General features: G+C 33.0%; 1 protein-coding gene across 1 annotated transcript in view; it reads right to left on the bottom strand.

Annotated features, from left to right (window-relative positions):
* Window positions 1-19,284, bottom strand: part of TLN2 (talin 2) — a 528,019-nt gene that overhangs the window by 217,516 nt on the left and 291,219 nt on the right. The window contains 1 exon segment of the mRNA XM_074294922.1: window positions 4,578-4,749. Coding sequence (XP_074151023.1) covers window positions 4,578-4,713 — 136 coding nt within the window. The 5' untranslated portion in view covers window positions 4,714-4,749.

A 19,284-nucleotide genomic window follows, 5' to 3' on the forward strand; every position in this document is an offset into this window, starting at 1 on the left:
CCTCGACAAGTAACTTCACTCTTTTTGCCTCAGTTTCCTTATCTGTAAAATTCACTCACGAAGGAAATGGCAAGTCACTCCAGAATCTTTGCCCGAAAAAACTCAATTAGGATTATGAAGAATAGGATATGTCTAAAATGACAAAACAATAACTATATGGTGGCAAAGTGGATAGAATTCTAGACCTGAAATTAGAAGGCCTTGAGTTCAAATATGGTCTTAAGTCACTTGGCTTGCTGTGATCCTGGAAAACCATTTAACCAGTGTTTGTCTCTGTTTCCTCATCTGTAAAATGGGATAAATTATAGCACCTGTCACTCAGAGTTGCTTTGAGGATCCAGTGAGATAGTATTTCCAAAATACTTTGCAAATATTAATCTACTATATAATTATCAACTATTAAAACAATAAATATATTTTAAATATTAATATTATTGTTGTCATTTTTTTGTTGTTGCAAAATTATATATGTTCAAGGAAATCTTTAAAAAAGTGTTAGAATTCATGAGTAGCTTCTTCCTGGAATTTTAGTATGCTCAATTCAATTTTTTAAGTATTATCCACATAATATGCAGACCAATTTATTCTAATTATTTCAGCATTACCATGAAACATAGTATGTTATGGACCATGGAACATCACGATCTCAGAATATTCAAAATTGTGTGTAATAAACATATAGTATATTTAAACAGATTATAAAAGATAATAACTAATGATCAAGAAGAAGTAAGAAACATTATAGATATAGATGAACAGGAAAGATGGGTCAAATATGGAACAAGAGAGAAATTATGAATAGCCAATCTAAAAATTAATCAACAAGTATTTACTAAAGGACCTTCTATATATTAGGCACTTTGCTAGATGCTGGGGGGTACAAAGACAAATGTGAAGTAGTCCAGAAAGAGCTTGTGTGTTACTGGGAAAAATGGATACAAATAATAAACATACACAAAATACATAGAAAATAAACATAAATAAGTAATGCTCAATTAGAAGCTCTAAAGGAAGGCTTTCAATCCAGCTGTGCACTACAGGAGGTAATGCTCATATCATTGAGATTGCATCAAAGAACGTCCATGGCATTGATGGAGGATGCAAAGACAAAGAATGCTTCTATCGTCAAGGAGATTATGGTCCATCCTTAGTAATCTGTGTGCTAAAACTTGCCAGAGAAGATGAAAAATTATAGTCTTCACTAATTTTCTAAGTGCCTCCAAAACCTAGCATCTTATCTGTCTGTCCCTATCTCATGTATATATGTGTATGTGTGGTATATGTATGTGTGTATATGTGTGTGTATGTGTCTGTGTGTACATACACACAAAACACGTACATATATATGTGTTAAATATAAAGGTAAGTATAAGTGGAGGGTAGAAAATATATGGGAAAATATGATTCAAAATAAAAAGAGATTAAAGGCTTTTAGAATATTGAATCTCATATCTGCAGATAATAAATTGATTATTCCAGAAGAGAAGATAATAAATTTAAGTACCAAACATTACAAAAAAATTTTAACCAGATGAATATTGACAGAAAATAAGTTTTTAACAATATGGGAATCATTTTACAGAATGCATTCTATATGCAGTCAGATTTTATCATATTATTCATTCAAAAGGATAAACATGCAAACACTATCAAAAACTCCAACTGGACCCAATATCAGTGAAAAAAGGGAAATGAAGAGAGGAAAAGATATGGATATGGAATATTATCATTCCCTACAGAAGTTATCTGATATAAGGCAATCAAAACAAGGAGAGAAAAAAGCTCAGAAAGCATCACAATAAGCCAACATTTTATCTCCCTAATAAGTGGGAAAATATGTAAATCAGTGGGCAATAAACTCATTAATAAAATGCTTTAAAAAGATATGCTAGAAGATCATGTGTTCACAAAATCATGTTTTTTGATAGAAGAATGGCAAATTAATCTTGAAAAAGTTTGCTGTGAAGATTATGAATGATCATAAGCATTAATAGATGAATGTGTAACAATAAACAAAAAGTTATATGAAGCAGAGTTTCTATAAGGAACTATTCTCATAGATTCCACCTAGACTTTAATTTTTCAGTTTTTGATGTGCTCCAAGAAGCATTTAGCAACGATAACTGGATCAGATCAAAAACAAGAGGAAGAGATTCTTGCTGTAGATGAGACAATTTTAAAAGAAAAAAAGGATGGTTTTTTTTTTTTTTTCGGTTTCTCAAAGAAGGTAAAATAATAAGCGATTAGGAAAAAAATTATTAATAGTTTCCCCCACCTCAAAAGAGGATCAAGAAACAATACAATTCATGTTGCCTGCTTTTTACTATGTATAAAAAAATAAATAAAAAATTATAAACAGGCATGAAAGGCATAGTTGCTGGAAGTAGGAAAAAAGAACAGGCTAGCTTCTCAAAAAAAATTTTTTTACAACAAATTTCCAGGCAAACACTACACTGAAAGGGACTCAGATTCTAAGATTCTTGCTGTTTATTTGTTAATTACGATACCATGCAATATTCTTCAATAGCTAAAGCCACAGATGCAAATTTATGCAAAGATATTTTGACAATCAAAAACACAAAATGGAGTGATAGGCTCAGCAAAGATATTTACTGTACTGAAAGATGGTGTCTTGCATAGGGTCCAACAGAAAGTACTGCCTGTAGGCAATAAGGAATTCTAAAAGCTCTTATTTGCTATACTGTACTTTCTGCTTCTCTCAACTCCCAAACTATTACATAAATTCTGCAGTAAAATTCATCATGATTCAAAAGTGTAAATCAAATAAAGAATGGCTACTAGCCAGATTATGACACAAAAAAAGCTGAATGGGAAATTCAATGAGTTAATTTATTAGGACAACTATCATGGTGAAATACTGCAAATAAGCAATGAAATGAGCCCAGAATTGAACAGGAAGAAGAGGGTGAGACTGCAATTAGGAAATTTGAGTAGTGATTTTAATGATCACAAGCTGTTCCCTTTATACAAAAATCTTTCTGCAAAACACTAATATTCTACCACTGATGCCATATGGCCTTAAATCACAAAATACAGAAAGCTAAGAAAAAATTTTAAAAAAGAAAAAGAAAAGGGCAATGGAGAGATGAATGGTGGGTATATGAGGTATAATGCATTACATGCAAGTTGAATTATCTTGGACTTAACAAACACACAGCAAAACAAGCATTTACATATACAATGTTGAACTGAAGAAAACAGATTACCTATGAAACTGGAAATCTCTATTATGTAGACTACAGTAATTTGCATAAAATATATCATCCAGGAAATGTATCATCAGAAAAGTAGGTCAGAAGAAGTAAAGGGAGAGAGGCAGAAGAGAGGAATTGCAGGTGGACAGCTTTAGTGCTTCAGTGGTACATATATGAAGAAACAGGGAAAAAGAAGTAAATAGGTAGCATAGTGGATAGAGCACTGGCCCTGGAATCAGGATCTGTGTTCAAATTTAATCATAAGTCACTTAGCCTGGATTATCTCTGCTTCCTCTACCTTCTCCTTCAAAAAAGAAAAAGACAGTGAAAGATTTCAAATTCATTAAGTATTTTGTCTTTGTAAGACTGACAGGAGCATTTAGAAAAGAACTAGACTGAATATAAAGTAATTATTTATTATCTTCACCATTGGAGGGAGTACAACAATGAGGTCACAGATCTCTTGCAGTATTTAAAAACTGAAATCATATGGCTCTAGCAACTGATTATACGTGGGAAAGGGTGAGGGACAGGAAAGGATCAAACATTATTTTGGGGATTCAAGCTCATAATTTAGAGCATTATATATATTATACACATGTATAATACTCTAAATATTGATAATGGTAACTAATAACTTACTGTAAATAATAAATGTACTAACCTGATGACCATGTCAAAATCAATGACATACCTAATTTCCAAGAAGTGAATTTGAAAAATCTTAGTACTCAAAAAAGTATGGTCTTAAATAAAATTCTTTAAGCCAAGAAAAAAATAGCATTGTACAGTTCTGTCTTTTGATAACTGGCATGTCTTTAGGAAGAAATTTGAAGTAGTGATTTCTATAGTTTGTAAATTTTGATAAAAATGATAACTGCTGAGTTGTCATGCTTATATAAAAAATATATCTGATGAGAAGTGAAAAGCTGTCATGTAACAACTGTTAAATACAATGCCAAGGTTTTAAACATCAAGAAAAATAAATTAATGGTTATAATAACAATTGGGCTACATCTGTATAGAATTTTAAAGCTTTCTTTTCGTTTTTGCAGATGTGTAGGGAAGGGTGTTGAGAGGGTTGGGTTAGGATACAGAGAATGAGTTTTCAATCACACCTAGGCTACAATGCTGGGTTTGAATTTCAAGCCTAATAGCCACCCACTAGCAATGTGACCATAGGCAATTTTATCAAAACTGGGACTCATCCTTGTGATATCGCATCACAAAAATAGTCTGGGAAAAAAAAAAAAAGGACTTTGTAAACCTTGCAGAGCTATCTAAAGGTGACTTATAATATTCTCTAGAAATAAAATGTGCAGTAATGCTCCAGGAAAATGTAGACATTAACTCATGACTTACCTTGTCCAGTTTGTGCCTCGGGAACCCGTTCCCGAATGACGCGGCATGCATCATACACTGCTGTAGATGGTTCAAACTGCATAGTCTTCACTACATTGCAGTGGCGGACACATATCTTTAATGACAAGGCCACCATTTTCCTTGGTAATTTGAACGCTCCCCCTCAGAATTGCTGGAAAAAAAAATACACATTAGGATTTTCAGACCATCTTTTAACCTAAAAGAGGTAGCACGATACTGTAGTTGTGCTCAGGAGGCAACTAGTTACATCACAGTTCACAGAGCATAGGTCTGAAGCCAAGAACACTTCAGTTCAAATCTGGTCTCAAATTCTTACTAGCTGTGTGGCCCTAGGCAAGTCACTTAATCTCTGCCTCTACTAATAGCACCTTCTTCCCAAGATTTTGGAAAAATCAAATGAGATATTTGTAATATACCTATTAGCACAGTGCCTCTTATATAGTTCATAAATAAATAAATCCATAAGTGAATGAATGAATGGATAGATGTATAGATATCTAACTAACTAACTAACTAAACAAACAAACAAACAGATATATAGATAAATAAATGGATGTTTCCTGCCCTGGCACTCAAAACACTTGAGTTTATATTCCACCTCTGAAACAAACCATCACACTAATCTTAAGTGAGTCTTTTGAAGTCTAAAGTGTCCTAAGCAACTCTCTTAGGATTCTAAGTTGGACCTATATTGAGAGAAAATTCACATATTGCAGAGCTCTGAATATTTATGAGTTCACATGTCCCGTCACTATCCATGGCTTTTAAATTATTTATTTATTTATTTATTTTTTACAATATATAAAAGTCTATCTTCTCTCTTTCCTATATACTCCCACCCTCAAAGACAAAAGAAAAACAACATTCTCATAAGTAAACATAATCAAGTAAAATAAATCTGAACCCTAACAATGAAGAAATGTATTCTGTTTGGTATATGTACGTGTGTGTGTGTGTGTGTGTGTGTGTGTGTGTGTCCCTGTGTCTTTTTATCAAATCTATCTCAATCTGTACTCTCAATCCATCATTCATTTGGATGGATGAGGGTAAGGGTAGCATGCTTCATCAAGTGGTCATTGCACTGATTAAAAGACTTAAGAACGCTAAAGTTATTACATTTACAAAGTTGTTATTGTTCAAATTATTGTCATGCTTCTATTTACTTCACTGTATCAATTCATCTGAATTTTTGTCAGGTTTCTCTGAAACCATCCTTTTCATCATTTATTACAGAACAGTAGCATTCCATTTCTATTGTATAATTTGTTCATTCATTTTCCAATTAATGAAGAATTATAATTTCTCTGTTATTTGTACTTCTTTGCTACTATAAAAAGAGCAATATTTTTGTATTTATAGATCTTTTTCCTTTTTCTTTGACCAACTGGGCATATAGACTTGTTAGTGGTATCACTGGGTCAAAGGTACACACAATTCAGTAACTTTTTTGGGTAAAGTTATAAATTGCTTTTACAAAATGCCTACACTTGTTCACTAAGAGCATATCATATCTATTTTCTCATAGCTCCTCCAACAATTGTAATTTTCCTTTTCTGTTAACTTATGACCATGAAATAATAATACAAAAATTCTTTAATTCCTCTAATTAATGGTATTTTGGAGAATTTTTTTCATAAGGCTTCATTTTGGACCTATCCTTTATTAACTAAAAAGAACAAGCTAAGGCTCGAAAGATCTGGCTCTTCTGCTGCTTACAAGAGGGTAGGTAGATAGAATAATAGATAAAATCTTAACTAAAAATCAGAATTCCCGAGTTGAATCTCACCTCAAAAATATACTAGCTCTATGATCTTAAAATAAATTAATTATTCACTTTCAGCTTCAGCTTTAACATCTGCAAAACAAGTATAAATGAAGCACCTATTTTACAGATTTGCTATGAGGAGCAAAATATTTTATTTTTATATATGTGTGCATATGTAATATATATATATGCATGTGTAAATAGAATAACATATTTCTATAATACTACAGATTGCAAAATATTATATAAACATTTATATATTTAAAAATATATGGCCTTTCCCAAATCATTCAACTTTCATTGAATTTTACATTTGTGAAATGAAGTCAATAATACCTATCCTGCCTGCTTTATAAGATTGTTATGAAGATCAAATAGGGCACCTCCTTGAAATAATTGTTTCCATTTTTCATCTCAGGTTATCCTTAAAGCCACTCTTTGAAGTACATAGGCTAAAGGTATATTATCTGTATTTTAAAGAATAAAAAAAAAAAGAAGGAAAAAAAAAGGCTCAGGGTGATCTAGGTTGATAGTTAGTGGCAAAATTAAAACTTTGGTCTCTCCTAAATTCCTACCTCTCTTCACTATGCCATATTGCTACTTGCTTGGACAACTGAGAAATGAAATGCGCTATGATTATTAAAGAAATGGTATCAGAGACTTCACCCCAAATAAGCCACCTAACTTTATTCCTTTCCAAGGGCTAAAAGCAATTCGTGTTCAATGCATCATAGTTCATGTTTGTGTTTTCTTCCAGCTGAAGAGATTCAGAAATAGATCTGGCCCTGGTTTAAACTGATTCATGAGATAATTTCTTTTATTATTGAACACAATAATTCAGAATTTAGCAAATCAATAGTTCTAATTTGTAGGATGCCTAAGTGAATCAAATGAGATAATACATAAAGCATTTTGCAGACTTTACAGCATTATATAAATGCTACTTATTAGCAGTATTACCATTGAGAGAGTTGCTTTATTTTGTAGAATCCAGTAAAGGCATACCACTGGTCACAATGATTACCAAAAACTATATAGTAGTGATTGTTGATGGGATAATTTCTGATACACAGAGAAAAGCATATTATAGCTAATGTTTAAATGAGATGCAGCCCTAGCATAGTTAATATAAACCCATGCATAAATAAAAACTACATTTTATTGGATGGTTTATATTTGCTTTAAATTTAAAAACACTCTTAGAGAAAGCAGCTAGGAGACAAAGTTGATAGAGGACCAAGCTGGAAATCAGGAAGACCAATCTCTCCAAGTTCAATTTGTCCTCAGACACTACGGCTATGTGAGCCTGAGGAAGTCACTTAATCCTGTCTGCCTCATTTTCTCATCTATCAAATGAGTTGGAGAAGGAAATGGCAAACCACTCCAATATCTTTGCCAAGAAAAACCCAAACGGGGTCATGAAAAGTCAAACATGACCAAAAAGGACTGAACAACAACCTAGGAAATAGGGAAAAAGATTTATCAAGTTCACTGTTTTCCTACTATTTTATTCTTTGATAAGGATATTAGCAAGCAATGAAATTGTCAGATGTCAGTGAGAACAAGATAATTCACTAATTGGATAATTAGTCCCCAATGGAGTAAAAGTCAAAATACTAAGATTCAAGTTTATTACTATGTTTGATAACTTGTTTGTTGTGAGCAGTCATACACAATCATCACCACCTGGATAAATACAAGCTTAAAAAATGCACTATCTCACTGTGCAGAACAGGAATAGCTTCACTGAGGCTAGCCAGTGTGAAGTCATGATAGTCTGTTTACTTGAATTTATTCTGAAAATACATGAAATCTATTTACTTGACAACTGTCAAATTACACTGTTCAAAACACAAGAAGTCTCTTCAATAGCTATCCACCCAATACTGAATTAACATTTCATATAACCTAAATCAACTTAAAACAGGACATTAAATTTCTGCTGGCTCCCTAGATGACGGAAGTTGTTAGAGATCTTGTAAGATCTCTCATCCAACCCATCCCCAAAGAACAAGCTCTCTTCCAATTTTCCTCCTGTGGTATGGTGATCGGTACTTCATAATGGAATCAAACAGCTTATTAATTTCTTAAACTGAGATGACCACATCTGTCCAGTGACAATGGGAGCAAAGGTTTGATGATGTCCCTTCCCCTCCCTCTTAGCACAGCCAATAACTGCAGTAGCATTTTTGTGATGGAACATCTAACTGCTGACTCCTATTGATCTTGCAATCACCTCAAACCACAAAAATGTTTTATAACTATTATCCGATAAATTTAAACTGTCATTCCAGGTGAAACTGCATCCATAAAGATAGAAGACTTTCTCCTTTGACAATAAGCTTTCAAAGCATCGTGGCACTTGATTTGCCTTTCCTCCTCTTGTTCTCCAAATACCTATTATCCATCTATTCTTCTATATCCATTTGAAATCCTACCTCTTCTCAGAAGCTTTTGGAGATGTCAGCTATAATTCATTTTTTAATTCCTTTGATATTTAGTGGGTAGAAGAATCCATCAGTACTTTAGAAAGTATGGTCTGTGTTGCTTAATTTAGCAATAGTCATATCAGGATTAACTCTGTTGTATAAAATACCTTGTATAATAATAAACTAGTGTTTACATATATAATATATATGTACATATATACACATATGTATATCTACCTATGCATATGTGTATTTGTGCCTATACATATATAAAGTATTCCAAAATATCATAATGCATAATTACATATTAATAACCATCACTACAACTCAAACATTTATTTAAGCATCTACTACTATGCTAGTCCCGAGGTTTACAAAGCCAAAAATGAAACTATTCTTGCCCTTGAAAGTCACTGGAATAAATATTGGGAAAATCTTGCTTATATCTTTTTCTTATACTGGTAGCTAAATTTCTTGTTTTCTAGTAATATCTGAAGAGCCAAAGAACTATCTCCAGAAAATCAGTGTAAAAATTATCACTATTTAGAAGAGTACAGAATCACTGTTTAGCCTTGCTTATATCAACTAGAAAATAACAGTCAATAAAAAAGAAAGCGCAGTAAAAAGAAAACACTGGAAATGATTAACCTATAAGCAACACAGGTGTGAAATTACTAGCTTGACAAATAAGTCAATAAAAATTCCAGTGTAGTAGGTTAGCCGCCAGAGAAATATTCCCTGCTTTTAGTTACTGAAGGAAGCAATACTCTACAAAAGCCTATATATTTTAAATATTATCTTTAAATCAAAAGGGTTATTTTTTTTGGCATTCTTGAATATCCCTACCATCCTACAGTTAGGATGTTTTACAGGGGCAAACTTCTAACAAATCACCTTAAAGTGAGGTATGTTTTGTTGGTTATTTCTCATTAGAACCTGTTTACATTAAATGTCTGAGCAAACCATAGATTATTATTATACTGTAAGAAATAACAAAAGGGTCATTTTCAGAAAACTGTGAGAAAATCTGTATGAAGCAATGTAGCATAGAGCCAGGAGAAAAATGTGTACAATAACAACATGGTATATAAAAATGACTTTAAAAGACTTAACAACTCTAATCAATTTAAATAGGTTCAAGAGGACCAATGATGAAGCATGTTAAACATATCCTGACAGAGAAGCAATGGAATAAAGCTGCAGAAAAATAAAGATAGCCTGAGACATATTTAATGTGGGAATGTGTTTCCCTTTTCTATGCATATTTATTAGAATGATTTTTTAAAAACAATTTTGAGAGGGAAAAGAACAGAGACTAAAAAGAAAAAGGGACACAGGGATATGATTTCAGACAGATAGACAGACAGAGAGAAACAAGAAGATAGGAAGGAATAGTCATTGAAATCTTTTTTTTTTTTTAATTTATAATAGAATAGAAGGAAAGCCAGAAAGAATATCATATATGATCAGAAAAGCTCTAAAAGTTATGTGTTAAATTTATTGAACAAATTAGAATATGTTTAAAGGAAATTATATTTTAAAGAATGGAAAACTATACATAAAGATTTACAATTTCATGTATGAATCCTCTTGACTATTTGACCCATTTTATTAGGTAATTTTTAGATGAGTAGATTTTTTTTTAAAGGAGGGATTTCCCACATTTGGACATTACTCAAAAATTTGAGGCATCTTTCACTTTATTCAAAGAGAGAAAAGAAACAATGGATAGCTAGTACCTAATTTTCCAAATATTCTACTAAACCTGTTGATCACTAAACATTTTGTTGACTTACCGACAAAAGATTTGAAAAGAAGACTAGCTTTACAGAAATTTAATTTAACATTAACTTTAACTTTTAATTCAGAAAATTCTAATATTAATAAATGAAAGTTAAAGAAAACAAAACAAAAACAAAAGCAATGTTGGATAACTCCTGATTTTCTGTAATAATGAGTAAATTTGTCAGCATTTTCACATGCTAAGAAAGTCATGGATTAGATAAATATTTTAGAAATGTAGAGCTAAAAGGGACTTGAAAGTCACAAAATTAGTTGTTTTGCATGAGCACACATGTATAATCTATATCAAATCACTTGCCTTCTCAATTAGAAGGGAAAGGGAGTGAGAGAAAATTCAGAATTCAGGATTGTTAAAGATGGTTTTTGCATATAATTGAGAGGAAAATAAAAAAATATTAAATCATGAAAGTTACAAAAGTTCAATCTCTTCATAATACTGTTTGTCTCTCTCTCTCCAATAATAAATATTTTTCCTGCTTAAATGAAAAAATATTTGGAAAGGAAAAAATAAATTTCATCAGCTATTACTACTCTGACTCAATAAAATCTTCTAAAATTACAACTGAGAATTTCTAAAGTAATTATTGCAGAACTTTCCATAGAAAATCCTATAATTCCTATTAAGACATATAATAAGCAAATTTCGATAAAATTTTGAAAGAAAGCTCCACAACAGGATTGGAATTTGTGCAAATTGAGGGCCCATAAAGAAAATAAGTCTGCCATTCCTTTACAATTTTGCCTAATGGTGCAAAGATGCAAAGAGCACTTTAAAAATCCTTGAAAGTCAAGTAAAATCACATTGTCCTTCAAAGCCTTCCAATAAGATAGTTCTAAACAGTCTTAACTAACTAATCTTCTTCGGTTTTAAATGAACTTTTTGTTCCTACCATTGTGCCACCTCACGTTTTTTTAAAGAAAAGGAATTTGATGAAATCTAAGGTCACTAGCTATTTAATCACAGGTTTAATACTCATAATTCTAGGGGCCTCTGAAATAAACTTCACTGAAATTGAGAATGACTGATCCCCTAAAATTTCTTTTACCTCTAAAATTCACTTTTTCCTCTACTTGTTTTTCTAACTCTTCCCCTTTGGCCAACCAAATCTTCTATCTAAAATGTCTGGTTCCTCTTCTCTAACTATGAAAATTCTACCCATATTTCAAGAACAGATTCAAATTTCAACTTTTTCATGAAGTACTCTTTAAGTACTTCAACTAGAAGTTATCTTCCTCTTTCCCTAAAATCTTAAAAAAAATGTTTTTTTAAGTTAAAGTGTAAATACAAAATAGGAAAAAATTTTAACAATGTCTATGTGCTCAGAAGAACAGGAGAGGTTTCAAAATACATAATAATAAACTTCAATTTTAAAAAAGCTTATATAATAAATTCTACATATTGTGTTCAGAGCTGGGTTTTTTTTTTTTTCCTTCCTTGTAGGTTTCTTTTTTTTGTTCTCTATTGTGTGCATCTTACTTTATTCTTTTCTCCCCCTTTTTCCTGCCAACACCAAGAAGGCTACAATTAAGTATATATAAATATATGTAGATGTGTGACACATACACCATGCATAGGCATAGGAATCTATAAGATTCCTATGCATCTATGAGACCATAATATGCTTATTTGTCCTGTTTTGATGAAAGTAGATAAAAATCTTTCTTTTTAAGTCCAAGTCTTTCCATATTTTTCTAATTCTACTAACTTATCATTTCCTATACCACAGCAACATTCCAAGTTTACACGAATTTTAAATAGGTTAAAACAATATTAACATAACTGACATATGGTGCAGTTTTCCTTATTTTTTCTTCTTTTGATTAAATCTATTTTAGCTTTAACTTTGTCTGAGATGATAATTACGTTACTGCCCCTTCCTCTACTTTCCTTCTACCTGTTATCTTGTCCTCCAATTAATTATCCTACCCTATCTTTAAGGATCTCTCCCTTATCCTCTCCCCACCCTTTCCTCTAGCCCTCTAGTTTCCATCTGAATTTAGAAGACTTTGGTAGCCTTCCAATTATGTTATTCACTTTTTATCCCATTCCCATTAATCTACATACCCTTCTATACTTGGCCTAATCCTATTTCCTCACCCTCTTATTTCTTTATAAATTTAGAAGACTTGATCCCTTCTAAATGTATGTTGTTCTTTCTTTAACCCTGATCTAATTTGAGTAGAACTCCCTAAATAAAACTCTCCTTTATCCTTTCCCCCTTATTTCCTTAACCTCTTATTTATTTCTAAATTTAGAAGACTTTATTTATATATGTGTGTGTGTGTATGTATATATGTATTGTCCCCCCTTTAACGCATTCTTAATGAGAGTAGGGGTTCTGAATTACCAGCCCTCCTCCCCCATCTAATTCCTCAGTGTCACTTCTTCCTCTCTTACCTGATTTGTATAAGTACTCTTTTTGCCCTTTTCCTACATGGTTTTGCTTTTTAGAATCAATTCATACTCAGTTTTACCCCAATCTTTCTTTCAAACTACCCAATTACTAATAACAATCGTAGACATATGGTTTATATTTCTATGAATAAAAAGCAAATAGTCTGTCCTTCCTGAGTCCCTTGTAATTATTCTTTGATATTCACTTCATATTTCTCTTAGATTTCACATGTCAAATTTTCTATTAAGTTCAGGTTTTTGGTTTTTTGCAATACAATACTAGGGGAAAAAAGCCCTAAAAGTTTGGCAATTAATTGAATATCCTTTTTTATTTCATTCAGCATTATGCTTAACTTCTCTGGGTGAGCTATTTTTGGATACAATCCTAGTACTTTTGCTCTTGGATAAAAGACCTATAGTCTTTTAATGTAGCTGTTATTAAGTCTTGTATGATTCTAATTGACTCCCACCATATTTGAATTGATTTTTTCTTAGCTTAGTCAACTCATAAGATCTGTCTATATGGAGAATATGCAACATAGAAATTTTGGTCATATAAGGCCAGTAGGTCTTGTAGTAGTAGTATTCTGTATCATACCTTGGTCAACTAAGTAGCATTTGTGGTGGGGATTAGTTTAAAGATTTTTGATCTGGGATCTGGCTCACCCTGTAGTGAGAGATTGTCCACCTTTGCAGAGAGCAGGAGGGATACGACTAGGAGCTCATTTCTCCATTTTCCTGTTTCTGAGAAAGATACTGGGGTAGACATGTATGTATTATACATCAGAAATTTGCAAACTAGGGCTGTCATGCTTTTAGAAGTACAAGATGACAGTCAGTTTATTCTTGGATTGAATAAACCTGTTCCCTTCTACCAAAAGTTATTATACAAACAACAATCACAGTCAAGGAGAGTTGAGCAAATATATTAATAAAATAGTTTGTAAAATGTAACTGTGGAGATCAAATGACTTAGATTAGACAACAGAATATGCAAGAGTTATGGTTCTGAAAGGAAGTGCCAGAAGGTCAGTTTTCCCCAGGTGGCTGTGGCTCAAAGGAAAGTCCAAGAATTACCTCTCATCTCTTTCTTCCTAGTCTCCTATGCAGCAACATAGGGATATCCTTCAGGGAACCATTCCAGCCTCCCAGGACAGAAATGTTATCCCCATTACTCCCCCCACCCTAGTTTCTGGGCTAAAATCACTCCTATCATTATGCTTCCCCCAACTTCTTCATCCCTTTGAATCCTGTTTTGTTTTTTTTTTTCTTCCTTTGGATTTCCTGTCCGAGGAATAGTTTTTATTGCTCCTATAACCATTATATTATTATGTGCTGCACAATTAAGAATAGTTTTCCCTTTCCAGCAATCCCATTGTTGATTATTATAAGAGATAAGATGAGTTAACCTAACAAAATCTACATCTAGATTTTGAAGGTTTGCCTTAGTAGTTTCCTGACATTTCCTAGATTTGCAAACTGCAGGCAGAAAGCTCCAGGATGAGCTGCCATTCTGAATTATCTGCTCTCTTCCAAGAGCTTTAATAACAAAGAATTTACAATGAACCATCATTTCTTTTCATTTGTTTCTTATTATACTGACAGTAAGGCTATTGAAATGTACAAAGGAAGTTCCCTAGAAGCAGGATTATTGCTGTTTGCCAAGAATACCTGTTATTTCTGTGACTAATATTACTATCTGCTTTGAAAAATAAGGAGCTTCTTGCAAACATCAACTGCTACTTTTTTTCCAATTACTAGAATCCAGTTACCACAACAAATCCCAAACCTGTGTCATTTGCTTTTTGAACAGAATATCTTTCATTAATACTTTTTCCTTAAAGGTCAGACATGGGGAGGATATATTAACTTAATGGGTGAAATGCATAGCAGAACACTATTTGAAGAGGCAGAGCTCAATATAAATGGATAGAATTCTAATAGTGTTTCTTGTCTAACTTAACATGAACATGTTTTGTCAGCCCTAAAGAAATGGAAGGAAATTTCTGATCCATTTCATTTTTTAATACTCCATTTATAAAAACAAAACCAACTGCTATAAGGAAAGGATGCTTACTGAAGGCTATCCACAGATAAAGCAAAGTATAGCACATGAACAATGAGATTCCAATCTCTCCAACAAAATCCTGCAGATTTATGGCAAGGAACATTCATTTGGGAAAAGGTCCATCTACCTTCCCATTGGTGACTTTTTCTCAGCGTCTCCACTTTGAGAAAATATCCAGCCATCTTGACTTTCTCTTTCAGCTTTGCTTCTGAATCTCTGGATTTCCCCATTATGACCCAGTACCAGTACATTTCCTTGTCCCCACACCCCTTCAGCTCTCTTTTATAAGTTTTCTTCTAGCATTAAAACATAAACTCTGTGAGAGGAAAGACCTTGTTTCTTTTTGTATCCACAATACATACCACAGTATCTGGCACATATTAAGTACTTAAATGCTTATTGACTTGATTTGTAATCTCATAAGCTATGGGAACATCTATAACTTTAAAACAGGTATTATCTAGCTCCTCCCCCTACTAAGACTAAAGTAAGTTTTCAAAGCCCTAAAAACCTACTTTACTCAGTAATATATTATTATTAACTATGACAGAGTCAGAATCCAAAAGATCTTTACAGACGAGAAGTGTATCTAAAAGTTGAGGGATTAGGGATAGATAGCTGACAAAAAAAAAACCTGAATGAATCAATAAAGTGACATGTCCACATCTAGAATATTGTGTCTAAGTAGAAGAAAGATTAGCTTAGCTTGAGAATAGCAAGAGGAAAATATTCAAAATGATGAAGATCCTCAGGTCCATGTCAGGAGAGTACTGACTGAAAGAACTGGGCATGATTATCCTAGTGAAGAGAAGAATTAGGGAGGACATTAAAGCAATGATTAAGTATTTAGTGGGCTACATAGGGGGAATTGTTTAGGCTTGTTATGTGTGGCCCTAAGGATTTTTTTAAAAATATTTTTACTCATTTCATTAAATGGATCTAAATACAGTTTTCCTCCTGGATCACTGTCTTGCCGTGGCAGGGTCTTAAGCAGCTTAATGAAACTAGAAGCTATGTTGTACAAGTTTATCCAAAATGAACAAGTCATAATAGAGAGTTTGACAAAAGATGATCCACTGGAGAAGGAAATGGCAAACTACTAAAGTATCTTTGCCAAGAAAATCCCATGATCAGATAAAACAGATGGCATTGGAGGATGAGTCTCCCAGGTCCAAAGGAATCTAAAATGTTACTGGGGAAGAGTGAAGGAAAACTACAATTAATTTCAGTACTAATGCAAGGAAAGAGGTGCTTTCTTAAATTGAATTTTTGATAGATTGTCTCTACTTCTCAAACCCCGTGCTTCTGACCCCATGCCCAGCTTTCATTTGCTCCTTTTAATCATCATACTTCGAAATTGGTTCCTAAACATTGAATGTAACAGAAAATACAAAGCATAAGAAAAGAAAATAAGAATTGAGATCTACCCCCACCTGAGGTATACAGGGAGGAGCTGGAGAACCAAGGTCAATGTTGGTATACTGTGTCAACGACAAATGCAGCACCTAGTAAGTGTAGTTAATATTATGCCCCAAGCATAAATAAATGAGTCATTAGGGAGAATGAATATAATCAGGTTTCCCCTCGTGTACTATGAAATGATAGAACATTCTGTGGTTAAATGCATCTTGGCTAATGTCCACCTGCGGTATTGTGGTTATGTTGTTGCTTCTTGTCCCTAGACCAAGGGCTTATTTAACTGCCTTCATTAAGTTTATGTGTTAAGACTGCCAAGAAGATAAGTTTTAGATCTTCTGTGATCATAGATTTAGAGCTAGGAGATGTTCTGGTCCAACTCACTAATATTACACTTGGAAAAAATTGAAATCAAGAGGGACTAAAATTCATGCAAGGTCAGAGAGATAGTAATGGCAAAGCAGCCTCACTTGCCACCCTTGGTTCTGCTTGATTTGGCTCCATCGTCATCCTCAGCATGCGCTCTTTCCCCCTATGATAAGCCCATCTCCCCATGATAGGCTCATCACCCAGAAAAATCATTGCAAAAAATGCTTCAACTTTGATACTCATACATACTCAACACCTTCAGTTGCTTTTACTCCTTAGAGAGGGCAAGAGCAAAGATCAAAAATTCCTCCCTTGGTGTTTCTTTATAGAAGGCTCAAAATTCCCATAATCTTTCCATCATGTCCCAGTTGCTCTCCTTGGTTTTGATTCTACCACCATCATCATATATCACTATGTAGGGCTAGGATGCTTTCCAGCCCTTTTCAGTTTCCTTCTCTCTATTGTTATTCCCCATTAGACTATAAGCTTCTAAAGAGCAGAAACTGTCTTTCCTCAGCATTTTAGCACATAACAGGGATTTTAAAACTATTCATTTACTATCAAAATATAAAAGAAAAGTCCACAAAATCATAGATTCAGAATTGGAAAGAACCTAAAAGGTCATCCAGTCCAACTCCAGTTTTTTTCAGATGAGGAAACAAGTCACTTTTCCAAGGTCACATAAAAAGAGTCAGAATTTGAATCCAGGTGCTCTGATTCTAAATCACACTGTTTGGAAATTTATATTTACTTATTTATTTTTAAATTTATTTTTTATTTTATTTTATTTTATTTTTTTTACTGTTTGGAAATTTAAGAAATAATTCAGTTCAGTCCTGCCAAGAAATGGGGAGATCACATTTCACAGTTTATAAATGAGAAATTCAGTCCTGAGGAGATGAATGAGATAATGTACATAAAGTATTTTGTAAACTCTAAAGCACCTTATAAAGGTGAATAATTATAATATTCCTCTTCATTACTCTTACTCCTAAAGTAATGAGCCACATAAGCAGTTAATATGAAATCTCAGGATCCTTGCTTCTTAGAAAGCTGAGGTCGCTGGGTGATACAGTGGATAGAAGGTTGGATTTGAAGTCAGGAAGATCTAAATTCAAATTCTGCCTCAGACAGTTAATGACTATTACCCTTTCAGCCTCAGCTGTCAAATAGAAGTTGTAATTAGTAATGTAGAACAAGTCATTTAACATTTATGCCTCGGTTTCCACATCTATAAAATAGAGAACATGATGTCACCTATTCCCAGGGTTGTTATGAAAATGAACCAAGATAACAGTTGCAAAGCACTTAGCCTAGTGTCTTGTACATAGTAGATGCTTAATAAATGCTTGTTTCTTCCCTGTTACTACCTTTATTCAGCTCAGTGAGTCTCTTATAATAGACATGGTTTTTTTTTTAAATTCACATTTAACTTGTGAGTACAGATCTTTTTGAGATCCACCATCTAACTAGGCCTTTCCCCATCTTGTAACTATAAAGGTGACTTTTTGAACCGAAGTGTAGGATTTCAAAATTACTTTATCAAATTGAACCTTATTAGATTTGACTTGTCATTCTAGCCTGTCAAAATCTTTTTTGGAACCTGATTCACTCATGTTCAGTGTTTACACTTCTTTCTGGGTTTATGTTATCTGCACAGCTGACAAACACACCTTCAATTCAATCTGCCATAAAAATGTGGGGCATCACTGGGCTAAGAATCAGTAGTCCTCATAACGTGACTGGAAATTCATCCAGGTGGTAATTAAAGTTCAACCTTCTGATTTCATGTAAATTCAGATTTAGCCATCTTTTTTTGGACTAAAACATTTTGGGGTGCTCAATAAATTTTGATGAAGTCTTAAAAAAATCTCTGATTCACATTAAACTTTCTATTTAACTGTGCCAGAGAATATAGATAATTTCTGGTCTTTAGTTAGCTAGTCCAACTGTGAAATAAGGATAGTCATCTTTTACTTGCTTAGAGTCAGATGATATTTTGAGATCCTTTCAGGTTCAAATAACCTTTAATATCAAAGTCACCAACTATATAAAACTAAAGATAAATGAACATGTGAGGATGAATATCTAGAAATGCATAGGAAATCACTACATTGTAACATTTATATTTTTCATTTAAAACTGAATTTCAGTTTATCCAATTACTCACTATTTTCAACAGAAGGAAAGATTAGAGTTTTAAAAATAATTAAACTGAAAAAGTGGTAAACTATACCTATTTCACAGGTGGGATAACTGAATTCCAGAAATTATCTGTTCTATCTGGCATGATTTAAATAGAATCACCTCACCTATGAGATAGGTGATATTATGTTCTACATTCTGTAGATGGGGAAACTGAGGCAAACAGCAGCTAAGTGACTTGCTCAAGATCATACAGCTAGTAGCCTCTGAAGTAAAATTTGAACACAGTTCTTCTT

The sequence above is a fragment of the Sminthopsis crassicaudata genome, chromosome 2 (genome assembly GCF_048593235.1).
Source record: "Sminthopsis crassicaudata isolate SCR6 chromosome 2, ASM4859323v1, whole genome shotgun sequence".
NCBI lineage: Eukaryota > Metazoa > Chordata > Mammalia > Dasyuromorphia > Dasyuridae > Sminthopsis > Sminthopsis crassicaudata.